The sequence below is a fragment of the Callithrix jacchus genome, chromosome 8 (genome assembly GCF_049354715.1).
Source record: "Callithrix jacchus isolate 240 chromosome 8, calJac240_pri, whole genome shotgun sequence".
Classification (NCBI taxonomy): Eukaryota; Metazoa; Chordata; class Mammalia; order Primates; family Cebidae; genus Callithrix; species Callithrix jacchus.
In genome coordinates this window covers 45123758-45137033 of record NC_133509.1, presented here as the reverse complement: position 1 = coordinate 45137033, position 13276 = coordinate 45123758, and the positions used below count along the sequence as shown (strand labels likewise).

Here is a 13276-nt window from a genome sequence, read left to right as displayed (position 1 = left end):
ACTCAGGATGTACTGTTATGTTGTGTTCCTTTGTAGGGGGTGGTTAGTGCTCATTCTTTTTATTTTTTTTGAGATGGGATCTCACTGTCACCGAGGCTGGAGGTTAGTGGCTCAATCTCAGCTTACTGCAACCTCTGCCTCCCAGGCTCAAGCAGTTCTCCCACCTCAGCCTCCCAAACAGCTAGGACCACAGGTGCATGCCACCACTCCTGGCCAATTTTTTGTATTTTTGGTAGAGATGCAGATTCACCATGTTGCCCAGGCTGATCTCAAACCTCTAAACTCAAGTAATCTACCCAGCTTGACCTCCTGAAGTGCTGGGATTACAGGCATGAGCCACTGTGCCTGGCCATATTCTTTTTTTTTTTTTTTGACAGAGTCTCACTCAGTCACCCAGGCTGGAGTGCAGTGGCACAATCTTGGCTCACTGCACTGTCTTCTGGGTTCAAGCAATTCTTATGCCTTAGCCTGCCAAGTAGATGGGATTATAGGTGACTGCCACTACACCTGGCCAGCTAATTTTTGTATTTTAGTAGAGACAGGATTCACAATGTTGGCCAAGCTGGTCTCAAACTCCTGACCTCAAGTGATCCGCCTGCCTCCCAAAGTGCTGGGATTACAGGCGTGAGCCACCACACCCGCCCCACGTTCCTTTTTTATAGCTGCATAGCAGTCCATTGGTAGGTGAACCAGTGGTGATTCAGCCAGTCTCGTATTTGAAGTTTTCCTCAGAAGGCTCTGAAGTCATCATGAGTCTTTCCCCCTCTTTCCTCCCCGGAGTCAAGTGTCCTGAGTGCTATAAAAAAGAACTCTCAATAGTGTTGGTGACCCTTTCTGCCCACTTAGTATCAATCTTCCAGCCCTTTTTTCATTTATTAGGGCCTGATATTTGGCACCTGAATAATTTTAACTCTGTGGTTTAACTCATTTCTGTATATACCCCAAGTTAGCACCGTCCAGTCTAGAGAGGACAGAGCTGTGTATTTGAGTTCTCTTCCATTTCCAGTTCTTTGTCAAGGATGAATTCATTTTCTTGTTGAGAAAACCTAGGTAAACATCTCTCCTTTCTTTCTAGCTGAGCTCCTTGCCAAAAAACAGCCATTAAAAACCAGTGAGGTCTACTCTGATGATGAAGAGGAGGAAGAGGATGACAAATCCAGTGAAAAGTCAGACCGCTCATCTCGAACGTCGTCATCTGATGAAGAAGAGGAGTAAGCTCTTGTACATTTTGGTCTAGTAGGCAGGTTAGGTGGGTTTTTGAGGAGGAGCTTGATGTAGTTTCAGAATCTCCCTGTGTGGGCCACTAACTTTGACTGGGTTGCCTTTGGTTTGCTGAACTGAGTTCCCCAGCACATCAGCCCACTCATTTATTTGGCTGCTAGCCTGCACGCTTGGACATTTCACTTGGGCCTGGAATTCAGATTGGCCTGGAGATTTCTTTTTTTTTTTTTTTTTTTTTGAGATGGCATTTTGCTCTTGTTGCTGAGGCTGGAGTGTAATGGCATGAACTTGGCTCACCGCAACCTCTGCCTCCCGGGTTCAAGCAATTTTCCTGCCTCAGCCTCCTGAGTAGCTCCGATTACAGGCATATGCCACCACGCCTAGCTAATTTTGTATTTTTAGTAGAGACTGGGTTTTACTATGTTGGTCAAGCAGGTGTCAAACTCGCGACCTCACGTGATCTGCCTGCCTTGGCCTCCCAAAGTGCTGGGATTACAGGTGTTAGCCACCGTCTTCGGCCCATTTTCATACTCTGATGAGTTGTCTAAGATGGCAGCCTTATTTGAAGCAGCTCACACTTCTGGTCAGGAACAGGATTCTATTACAAGTCTTTCCTGGTGCTTCATTTGCTTTTCCTCCTAGGCTAGTCACATGTATTTTGGTTAAGTTTTGAGAAGTTGGTATGATTTTTCTGTTTTTATGATGAACATTTTTTCCAGTACCCCTTTGTTCCTCATAGGAAAGAAGAGATCCCTCCAAAATCCCAACCAGTTTCCTTACCTGAAGAATTGAATCGGGTTCGATTATCACGGCATAAGCTAGAACGTTGGTGTCATATGCCCTTTTTTGCCAAAACCGTCACAGGATGTTTTGTACGGATTGGCATTGGAAACCACAACAGCAAACCAGTTTACCGGGTTGGTATTTCTTCCCTTGGACAATTGTCTATGCTTTAAAAACAATTAGTCTCAACTGAGCGTAGGAGCTACTGAAAAAATCTATCACTCTTCTCTCAGCATTTGATGGAAAGTAGTCTCCAAGTGGGGTGCTCATAGAGCAGTGACAATTTGAGGTGCCCAGGAATCATTCATGACTTGTCGCCAGTAAGCAGACTTGGAACTCAAGGGGCTGGTGGATTTGGATTTAGAATAATTTTCTCTATCCCCCCACCCCCCAGTATAAAAGGGAGAAGGAAGTGTTCTTTGGGAGTTACATAATCTGAAGATTTGTTCATTTGAAAAATCAATGAAAAGTTTCCATGTTGCATACCACGTGACTTCTATGCCAGGGAATTGTTTTGAGGTTAAAAAAAACCCTCCGACTTAATACAGATTATTATGTAGGTTCCAATACTGCTTCTGTGGTCTGGTTGGACGGGGCACAGTGGCTCACGCCTGTAATCCCAACACTTTGGGATTTATTTTTTATTTTTGGAGACAGAGTCTTGCCCTGTTGCCCAGACTGGAGTATAGTGGTATGATCTCAGCTCACTACAGTCTCCATCTCCTGGGTTCAAGTGATTCTCATGCCTTAGGCTCCGAGTAGCTGGGACTACAGGCGCACACCACTACGTCTGGCTAATTTTTTTATTTTTTGTAGAGATGGGGTTGCACTATGTTAGCCAGGCTGGTCTTGAACTCCAGACCTCAAGTGATCTGCCTGCCTCAGCCTTCCAAAGTGCTGGGACTATAGGTGTAAGCCACCATGCCTGACCACTTTGGGATTTTAAAAAAATTGTTTGTAGAAACAGTCTATCTATGTTGCTCAGGCTGGTCTCAAACTCCAGGCCTCAAGTGATCCTCTGGCCTCAGCCTCCTAAAGTGCTGGGTGTTTTTTTTGAGACAGGGTCTTAACCATGTTGCCCAGGCTGATCTTGAACTCCTAGACTCAAGCAATCCTCCTGCCTCAGCCTTCCAAGGTGCTGGGATTGCAGGCGTGAGCCACTGTGCCCAGCCTGTTTGAGATAGGGTCTTGATCTGTTGCCCAGGCAGGCTAGCATGCAGCTGTGTGATCATAGCTCACTGCAACCTTGAACTCCTGGTCTCAAACAATCCTCCTACCCCAGCCTCTTGAGTAATTAAGACTATAGGTACACACCACTATGCCCAGCTAATTTTATTTTTTTTTTGGTAGAGAATGGGTCTCTCTGTGTTGCCCAGGTTGGTATCAAATTCCTGCCGTCAAGTAATCCTCCTACCTCAGCCTCCCAAAGTGCTGGGATTACAGGCATGAGCCACGGCGCACAGCCTGGTTTGTTTTTGTTTTGTTTTATTCTGAGTTGTCTGGTTTTTACGTGTGTTATCTCCTTGTTTCAGGACCTGTGGCCATACAAGCTTGGCAACAGACACTGACCTACATGGTCTTCACATTTGGTTGATAAAAATCAACTGGTGAAATCCCAAATATATCCCTCGTAAATTAGAATTAGTTGGAGGAAGAGCTTCCAGTTGGCCCCCCAAGCTCCTCTTCTGCGGGCACTTGCTCCTCCTGGGCACAAAGCTCCCCGTGCTTGGCCATCTAGATTCTAAACCTGAGAAGGGTGCCCAGAACCCCTGGCACCTATGGGCTCTACTTGGCACTCAATCAGTTGTCTGCATTCAGATAAAGGCAAAGGAAGAGTGCTATGGAAAGCTCTGAAAGAGTGGTTTTGACTGGTGTCTCTGTCCTCTCACTTAGGTTGCTGAGATTACGGGTGTTGTGGAAACCGCCAAAGTTTACCAGCTAGGTGGCACTAGAACAAACAAAGGGCTGCAACTACGGTAAGAGGCACTTCCAGGGCAGCTTTTGCTTCCACCTCATACAGGCACTGGCTTTGGGGGCTGCTGTTTTCCCTGTATCATATTCCTTGTTACTGTGAATGCTATTTATGCAATCTCTTCAAGGTACTTGGAGGGAGACTTGTATTCCATCATTGTCTGTAGGGAAGGTAGGATATTCTCTCCTATATGGGGAACAAGATGTATGAAGTGATAGGACGCAGAGAAGGGAAATGTCAGGTTGTGAGAGACCCTCCCAGAGCCTGGTTGGCATTCCTTGGCAAGCATGGCCAAGAGCCTTGCTTCTGGTTCTAGCTCTATGTCATAACTAACCTCATCTGTGACAAGAAAGATCATTTTTTGGCCAGGTGTGGTGACCCACACTTGTAATCCCAGCACTTCGGGAGGCCAAGGCGGGCAGATCACAAGGTCAGGAATTTGAGACAAGCCTGGCCAATAAGATGAAACCCCATCTCTACTAAAAGTACAAAAATTAGTTGGGCATGGTGGCACATGTCTGTAATCCCAGCATGTTGGGGGCTGAGACAGAAGAATCGCTTAAACCTTGGAAGCAGAGGTTGAAGTGAGCTGAGATAGTGCCGCTGCACTCCAACCTGGGCAACAGAGCGAGACTCCATCTCAAAAAAAAAAAAAAGGAAAGATCATTTTTATGGACTTCATTTCCTCTTCAGTAAAATGAAAGTGTTATTCACTCAGCAAATATTTACTGACGTACAGTGTGCCAGGCACTGTTCTAGGTGCGATCATAGTGCACTGTAACTTCGAACTCCTTGGCTCAGTTAATCCTCCCATCTCAGTTTCCTGAGGAGCTGCGACCACAAGCTCTGTTGTATATTGTTGATGTTGACTGTATTAGATTTTACTGTAAATTGACTTTTGAAACGCTGACCAAACCCATTTGGTTTCCAGTACTAGTTTTGGGATTCTCTCAGTCTTGGCTTCCCATTAAAACAACCTGGGATGATTTTATAGGGTATTTAGGATTGAGAACCATTGTAATAGGCAGATACAGGTAGTACACAGTCTGGTAAGGTTGCTTTGCTTGTACTACAGTAAACATACACATTTCTTGGAGATCCTTTCTCTCTTTTATGTAGGCATGGCAACGACCAACGCGTATTTCGTTTAGAGTTTGTCTCAAACCAAGAATTCACCGAAAGTGAATTTATGAAGTGGAAAGAAGCGGTATGTGACTAGAGAATACCTAGCAGTTATTCATGCACGTTGAGAAAAATATCTTTCTAAAACCCCTTACTAATAACCTTGTATTATATTTTTGATCCAGATGTTCTCTGCTGGCATGCAGTTGCCCACTCTAGATGAAATCAATAAAAAGGAATTATCTATTAAAGAAGCTCTTAATTATAAATTTAATGATCAGGACATTGAAGAGGTAAGAAACCTGGTGACCCAGAGCCTGGAGGTTCATCAAGAACCAGTGTTGAGAGAAGAACATGATCCTCTTATTTCCCTGTATCTTGACAATTTTAGCTATGCATGAAAATGAGGGAATACTAATATTACTACCTTATTATTTATAGTTCATTGAGCTTTTTTCTATCCATTCTCATGTCCAGATGAGGCTAACAGACTAAAGTGTATTCAGAGTTCAGATGAGACAGCAAATGAGGCTACTTACACTAAAGTGTATTTCGAGTTCAGGGATCTGTATTCTGCTAGGCTTGATCCTTCAAGAGTTTTCCTTCTCCAAAACATCTTGGTAAAATTATTTGATCTCTGTTCTCTTGGACAGTGGCTAGCCTTACACTGCCAGGCCCTTGGGCTGCTGCTGTTTATTGGTGCATGTTCCTTCAGACTGTCCCAGAAGAATCTCCGTGACCCGGGAAGCAGCATAGTATCCCTTGGAATGAGCTCGCTGTCTTTCTCTCTGGGGCATGACACTGCTATAGGAAGAGCAGCCCCCTTGTAACTAGCTGTTTGCGTCCAAAATGGGCTCACTTAGCCTGTCTACAAAAATAGCTTAGGAATACCTCACTGCTGGTATCTCCTCTCTGGTACAGATTGTAAAAGAGAAAGAAAGGTTCAGAAAAGCTCCACCCAACTACGCTATGAAGAAGACTCAGCTACTGAAGGAAAAGGTAAGGATTTGTACTCGAGCCTCTTTCCTCATCCTGTAAGAATATGTGCAAATCAAACTTGTTCATCCTCTGCCAACTTAGTGGTGGTAGGATTGGGAGAAAATTCTGGGTTCGATTATAAGCAACACAGTGTGTTCTTGGCACCTGGGCAACATTCCTTGGACATTTTCCATTCTCTAAATTCAAACTGATCTTCTGTGTGCCGGTCTTCTGACTTTCTAGTCACTTTAGTTTCCTGTGTAATAAAATAGAACCTGGGGTAGTATTCAACACTGGTCTGAACAGACAGATGACACTATCAGGGCCACCTGTGGCAGGTGATTTTCTATTCTTCACACCGGGTTGGGGTGGGCCTTGTTATGGTGGTTTAGCCACCCTATGAGGCCTGAGGTTCTACTGCCACCAGGGACACACAGTCAGGTAGCAATATGGGAAGGTGTTCCCCACTGTACTGTGCACTACTATAATATAAATTATATCTTGTTTTTGTAAAGTACTTCTGCAATATTCCACATCTCCTGTCCTGTGCTCATCACATGAGATACCTTGCCTGTGCTGGAAGTTAGGGGAGACTTGATATAGAGCCAGTTGTAGCCAAGAACTCACACATCTCTCTGTGTAGGCCATGGCTGAGGACCTGGGGGATCAGGACAAGGCCAAACAAATCCAAGACCAGCTGAATGAGCTGGAGGAACGGGCAGAGGCCCTGGACCGCCAGCGGACCAAGAACATATCTGCTATCAGGTGTGTTACGGAGCCTGTTTTTGGCCCATAGAGCTTGGTCACAATTATCAGGCAAGCCTGTGGCCTGTACAGTCTGTGCTGCACTGACCCCACAGATATCTGGGTTCAGGGCTCAGTGACTGCCTCCCTCCCTCCTTTCACAGTCACTGACTCTTCCCTCTTACTCACCCCATAGTTACATCAACCAGCGGAATCGGGAGTGGAACATTGTAGAGTCTGAGAAGGCCCTTGTGGTAAGAAAACTTTATCTGAATCACTAAAACACAATTAATTAATAAAATATAATATCTTTTCTATATCTTGCCCAAGTTTATTTTTTAATTATTGAAACATATGCACTTAACATATACATACTCTCTCTGTATATCCACATACATTGATAAAATATATTAATTCATAATGAAAAGCAGCAGTCTTCTGCTCTGTCCTACCTCTTCTCACCCTTAGTATCTACTCCACAGGTATTCGTTTCTTCTCAGTTTCTGTTTCTTGGTTGATGCCCTCGTATCTACTCTGGTATTCTCGAAGGGAAAAGAGTAATAAGCTGGGTGTGATGGCTCACGCCTGTAATCCCAGTACTTTCGGAGGTCAAGGCGGGTGGATTACCTGAGGTCAGGAGTTTGAGACCAGCCTGACCAACATGACGAAACCCTGTCTCTACTAAAAATACAAAAATTAGCCTGGCATGGTGGTGCACATCTGTAATCCCAGCTACTTGGGAGGCTGAGGCACAAGATTCACTTGAACCTGGGAGGCAGAGGGTGCAGTGAGCCAAGATTGTGCCACTGCACTTTAGCCTGGGCAACAGAGTAAGAATCCATCTAAAAAATAAAAATTAGCAGGTTTGGTGACTCATGCCTGTAATCCCAGCACTTTGGGAGGCCAAGCTGGGTGGATCACCTGAGGTCAGGAGTTTGAGACCAGCCTGGATAACATGGTGAAACCCTGTCTCTTAAAAATACAAAAATTGGCCGGGCACGGTGGCTCAAGCCTGTAATCCCAACACTTTGGGAGGCCGAGGCGGGTGGATCACGAGGTCAAGAGATCGACCATCCTGGTCAACATGGTGAAACCCCATCTTTACTAAAAATACAAAAAATTAGCTGGGCATGGTGGCGTGTGTCTGTAGTCTCAGCTACTCAGGAGGCTGAGGCAGGAGAATTGCCTGAACCCAGGAGGTGGAGGTTGCGGTGAGCCGAGATCGCGCCATTGCACTCCAGCCTGGGTAACGAGCAAAACTCCGCCTCAAAAAAAACAAAACAAAACCAAAAAAAAAAACCAAAAATTAGTCGGGCATGGTAGCTTGTGCCTGTATTCCCAGCTGCTGGAGAGGCTGAGGCAGGAGAATCACTTGAACCTGAGAGGCCGAGGTTGCAGTGAGCTGAGTCACTGCACTTCAGCTTGGGCGACAGAGCGAGACTCCATCTGGAAAAAAAAAAAGGAAAAGGATAATAGATATTTTTTTTTCCAGTCCCTTGCAAAGACTTACTTGCCTGTGAGCTTACGGTAAGTGAGAGGAGGAGGGTGGAGGTACAGTTCTATGGTGCATGCTCTCTGTTTCAGGCTGAAAGTCACAACATGAAAAACCAACAGATGGATCCATTTACCCGGCGGCAGTGCAAGCCTACCATCGTTTCTAATGTGAGTGCTGAAAGAGGACGTTTTAGCGAGGACCTAGATTCTAGGACGTAAAATGAATTCCATTAGGAAATTAATAAAGAAGTTAAAAATAATGTTTTCTTAGCTGGGATTTGCTTGTTTGAAGCTCTGGGGTCTGGATACTTCCTTTTTTATCTGGCTGTAGGGCATATAGGTAGTGAAAACATGGCATGGATTTATAGAAACCTAGTGACTGACCCCCATATCAGGGTGGGTTTATGGTGCTCCACATCTTAATAATGTGTCCCTTAGCTCGGGCCTGGCTGGGCTGGACTTGGCTTTCAAGCTTTTAATTGCCTTTTTTTTTTTTGCTGCTTTGAGGAAAACCCCACTAGCTGCTGATGGGTCTGCTGTGGTGCTTGTGATGTTAGTTTGGTAGGTGGGAAAGAATCTGGCAGTAGGACTCTGTGAGTGTCAAACAATCTCTAAAATAACTTACTTTCTTTTTCAGTCCAGAGACCCAGCTGTTCAAGCTGCCATCTTGGCCCAGCTGAATGCAAAATATGGTTCTGGAGTGTTACCAGATGCTCCAAAGGAAATGAGCAAAGTAAGTGTGGTACCACCCTGTTGCCTGCTGAGCAAGGCTGCTGGCTCAGACACCAAACAAGCACCTTGTCTAGTTTGGGCTTGATTTTTCCACCTTGAGGAACAGGGAGTCCCTCATGGAGTCTCTTCTCTATCCCAGTTATTTACAGATATAATCAACAGACAACCTTAATACTAAACCTAGCACCGCTACTTACCTAGGGCCTTGAGTATGTCCTTTGGCACCTGGCTTTTAGCCCTCAGCATCCCCTTTTCTCCTATGTAAAATGAGGGAACTACTATATATCCTGCCAACTTCACAGGAGGAGAGATAACATAAGGATCAGACATTGTAAAAGTGAAAGCTTGTTGAAAATGGCATATTTAAAAGCAGTTTTCTGGCTGGGCGCAGTGGCTCATGCCTGTAATCCCAGCACTTTGGGAGGCCAAGGTGGGCGAATCACCTGAGGTCAGGAGTTCAACCAGCTTAGCCAACATGGTGAAACCCTGTCTCCACTAAAAATACAAAAAAAATTAGCTGAGTATGGTGGCAGGCCCCTGTAATCCCATCTACTTGGGAGGCTGTGGCAGGGGAATTGGTTGAACCTGGGAGGCAGAGGTTGCAGTGAGCCAAGATCACCCCATTGCACTTTAGCCTGGTAACAAGAGCGAGACGCCATCTCAAAAAAAAAAAAAGGCAATTTTCTGTCCAAGTTAAATCTTCTCCTGTTGGAGTCTAACTGGTCTCAGGACTTTTGAAATATTAAGTCAGGAAGTGACCTGTTGTTGTAAGCCTACCCTTTCTACCCTCATACCACAGACATGAGCCTGCCCTCTTTTCTGTGCCTTTAGCCTTCAGGAGAGAAAGCTCTTTGTTCTTGTTCTCTACTGTCCTCCCTCTGAGAGAAGGAATCAGAAGGGGGCCTTAGTAGGAAAATCTAATGAACTCATACAAGAGCTTTCTACCATTAGTGGCTGCTGCTGCTTGAAATCCACTTGTATTTATGCTGTTATCATTAGTTTTCCTCTTCACATTCCAGGGTCAGGGCAAGGATAAAGATTTGAATTCTAAGTCAGCCAGTGACCTCTCAGAAGATCTGTTCAAAGTACATGATTTTGATGTGAAGATTGATTTACAAGTTCCCAGCTCAGGTATGTGAGGGTCAGGGGTGGTGGTGAGGGCTGAGGACCAGCCGGATCCATGGTTCTCTGGGGTAACAAGGAAGCCCACTTTGAAGGAAGAAATGGGGATGTTGGCTCATCGACATCCACAGGCCAGGCCAATACAGGCTGCAGGTATGGTGAAAGGGAATAGGGCCACAGTCAGGAGGCTGCCTACCATAGTGAGGCACGGGACTAAGAGGACTTTGTGGGACCTCAGCTGCCAACTTGCTCTTCTTTGCTGCAGAGTCAAAGGCTTTGGCCATCACCTCCAAGGCTCCACCAGCCAAGGATGGGGCTCCAAGGAGATCTCTGAACTTGGAAGACTACAAAAAACGACGAGGGCTTATTTGAGCACACCCAGCTTGCTGCTTCTGACCCTGCATGCCCCATTGCAGTGTCCCGCCTTTCCTCCTTTCCTTTGATTTAGCCTCTTTGGGCTGGAGCAGCTGTTGAACTGGGAAGAGACTCTAAACTGCCAGTCATCTGTAATATAAACCATTTGCTGTATAGACCTCCCTTGTCTGCACACCATCTCCCACCAGCCTCCCCCCACCCAGGGCCCCACGCAATGTGGGCCTGGGCTCTCTTGGGCTTTATTCATGTCTTTAGATTTGTGTTTGCCTTTTGTTTTTTTTAACTGCGCAGTTCATTGGCCACTCTGCACGCATTCAGTATTACCATGGAGCTGGGAATCTTGCTGGAGCCCCTGGGGCTATAGCAGCAGCACGGGGTGGTCTTCTCTACAGACTGCCTTGGCCCACCCATTGAACATTTGGCACTTGACCTTGTGGAGGGAGTGGGGATTGGGCACCTGCAGTCCTCCTTCCTTCCTTTCTCTTTCTCTTCTGCCCTTCTTTTTGGAAGAAGGGTTTTCAAAACCAGTTTAGTTTCCAAAAAGTGTACATTTGTTGGTTGGGGGGGGGGAGTCTAATTTGAGAGAGCGAGAGTGTGTATGTGTGTGTGTGTAAGTGTGTGGATTTTTTTATCATTTTTTAAAAATGCAGTACTCTTTGTATCAGTCTGTCATGGGTCTATAGCTGTTTCAGATTTTTTTCAGCTGTACTTGAGCATCTGAAACTGCAAGAAAGAAACTCATTAAATGTGATTCTTCTTACTAAACGGGCCTGACTGCTGTAGCTGTGTAACGTCCCCATCCCACCTGCTCTTCCCCATCTCTTCCTGACTTTGGAGAAAACTCCCCAGTTTAGCCCCCTGACCTGCAGGCTGTGTCCTGCCACGTGGGGAGGGAAGTCCATGGCCACGTACCAGGGAGGGCAGAGAATGTCTTGCTCATCCCGTGGGTGCAGACCATAGCTTCTTTGCTAAACACAGAACTTCTTTTCCTCACTCAGTATACCAGCCTTTTCCTAGTGATTCTGTTTTGCTGTTTTGGCAAGAATTACATTTTGTTTTGTTTTGAAGAGAATTACCATGAATGTGGAGAGCAAACACAAAAAGATTTAGGTTGTGCCGGGTGTGGTGGCTCATACCTGTAATCCCAGCACTTTGGGAGGCCGAGGAGGGCAGATCACCTGAGGTCAAGAGTTCAAGACCAGCCTGGCTAACATGGTGAAACCCCGTCTCTACTAAAAATAGAAAACTTAGCTGGGCATGGTGGTGCCTGCCTGTAATCCCGGCTACTCGGAGGGCTGAGACAGGAGAATCTCTTGAACCCAGGAGGTGGAGGTTGTAGTGAGCCGAGATTGCACCACTGCACTCCAGCCTGGGCAACAAAGTGACACTCCATCTCAAAAAAAAATTAGGTTGCAAATGTTTCAAGCATGTGCAGTTTTGTGTGTGTGTATACATATATATGGTCAGCATATATATTGTTGTGCAGCTAGGGCGAAGCCAGTATGTCTTTATGAAATGTTTGAAAAGAGATAAGCTGACTGCTTGATAATCATTCTCAGGTGTAAAGCTCCAAGTGTAAATAAAAGTGGCATTTAACAAATCTTTTCAGAACAAAGTACAGCTGACTATATATACCAAGAACTAAGCTAAAGGAACAGCTGAGAGCTCCTGATCTCCACAGGAGAGGAATCTAAAAGCTCTGCTTTGTACTTCTTCACCCTGCTTTTGTACAAGGAAGGGGGATGATGGGAAATCATGGACTTGTAAGTTGTATTTAAACATAAAAATGAACTTGGTAACTCTTCTGGGTTTGGTAGAGCCTCAGTGTCTCTTTAACTTAGTTTACATTTTTTTATTTTTAAAAAAGCAGCAATGGATGGTTTTAAAGGAGTATCGTGACTGTAAAATTGCTAAATACGACTGTAACACAGCTATGTGGTAGCTGTGACACAGTTTGGTTGGGCAAAGGAGTGGTAATGGACTCATTAAATCATATATACTTGAATAGTCCATTGACCGAAACTCAGACTATTGTGTAAATGTGGAATCACAGACTGTTAACATTGCCTGGACTCCAGCAGAGTCCTGGAGCTGCTGGGACCTCTCCTATCATGATGAACTTGGACTTTTTTTTTGATTTCTGGTTTTAAAAGACATAAAATTATAGAATCCAGATAATTTGCTGGAGTCATTCTGATCCACCATGTAGATCTGTATTTAGTATCATTTGGATTTGGAGAAGTGTTGATTACATTATGGCTGTGTAATAAAATTTTTATTAAAACTGCATCACACTGTAGCCACTTTGCCACTACCTCCCCACGCAGCTGCTGCAACCACCGCAAGATACCAAAGCACACAGCAGGGAGAAAAGGCAACCAAAGAAGACCAGAGGTAACTTTTCACCCAAGTAGCCCCCATAGCGATTGAGATCAAGACTCAGGACTTGTCTCCAGTCTCAGCTGAGGCAGGGCCTCTGAACCAAGATCTTGGCCAGGCATGAAGACATTGGTTTTGTCCCACCAACTAGGATTTCTTGGTGGCTCATACTATTTCTTGTGCTAGGGAATTGCCTCAGTGGGCCCCTCCCTCCACAGTATGGTTTCGGTGTTGAAGGGTGCAGCACCCAAGGTGGTTGTATGCATTTTTTAGTTCCTTCCAAGAAGCAAAAAGGCCAGTGTCCATATGCCTAGTTCATAATGCATATAGGTCTGTTTGCCTGACTTGTTTTGG

At 45.2% G+C, this 13276-nt stretch overlaps 1 protein-coding gene across 1 annotated transcript in view; it reads left to right on the top strand.

Annotated features, from left to right (window-relative positions):
- RTF1 (RTF1 homolog, Paf1/RNA polymerase II complex component) overlaps positions 1-12832 on the top strand; it is a 70107-nt gene extending 57275 nt beyond the window's left edge. Inside the window, exons 7-18 of the mRNA XM_002753521.6 lie at positions 1076-1211; positions 1961-2138; positions 3898-3980; positions 5096-5183; positions 5284-5391; positions 6020-6097; positions 6720-6841; positions 7017-7074; positions 8405-8482; positions 8952-9047; positions 10066-10177; positions 10434-12832. Of these exons, the coding sequence (XP_002753567.3) occupies positions 1076-1211; positions 1961-2138; positions 3898-3980; positions 5096-5183; positions 5284-5391; positions 6020-6097; positions 6720-6841; positions 7017-7074; positions 8405-8482; positions 8952-9047; positions 10066-10177; positions 10434-10540 (1244 nt within the window). The 3' untranslated portion in view covers positions 10541-12832. The remainder of the gene's footprint in view (positions 1-1075; positions 1212-1960; positions 2139-3897; positions 3981-5095; positions 5184-5283; positions 5392-6019; positions 6098-6719; positions 6842-7016; positions 7075-8404; positions 8483-8951; positions 9048-10065; positions 10178-10433) is intronic.
- The last annotated feature ends 444 nt before the right edge of the window (positions 12833-13276 follow it).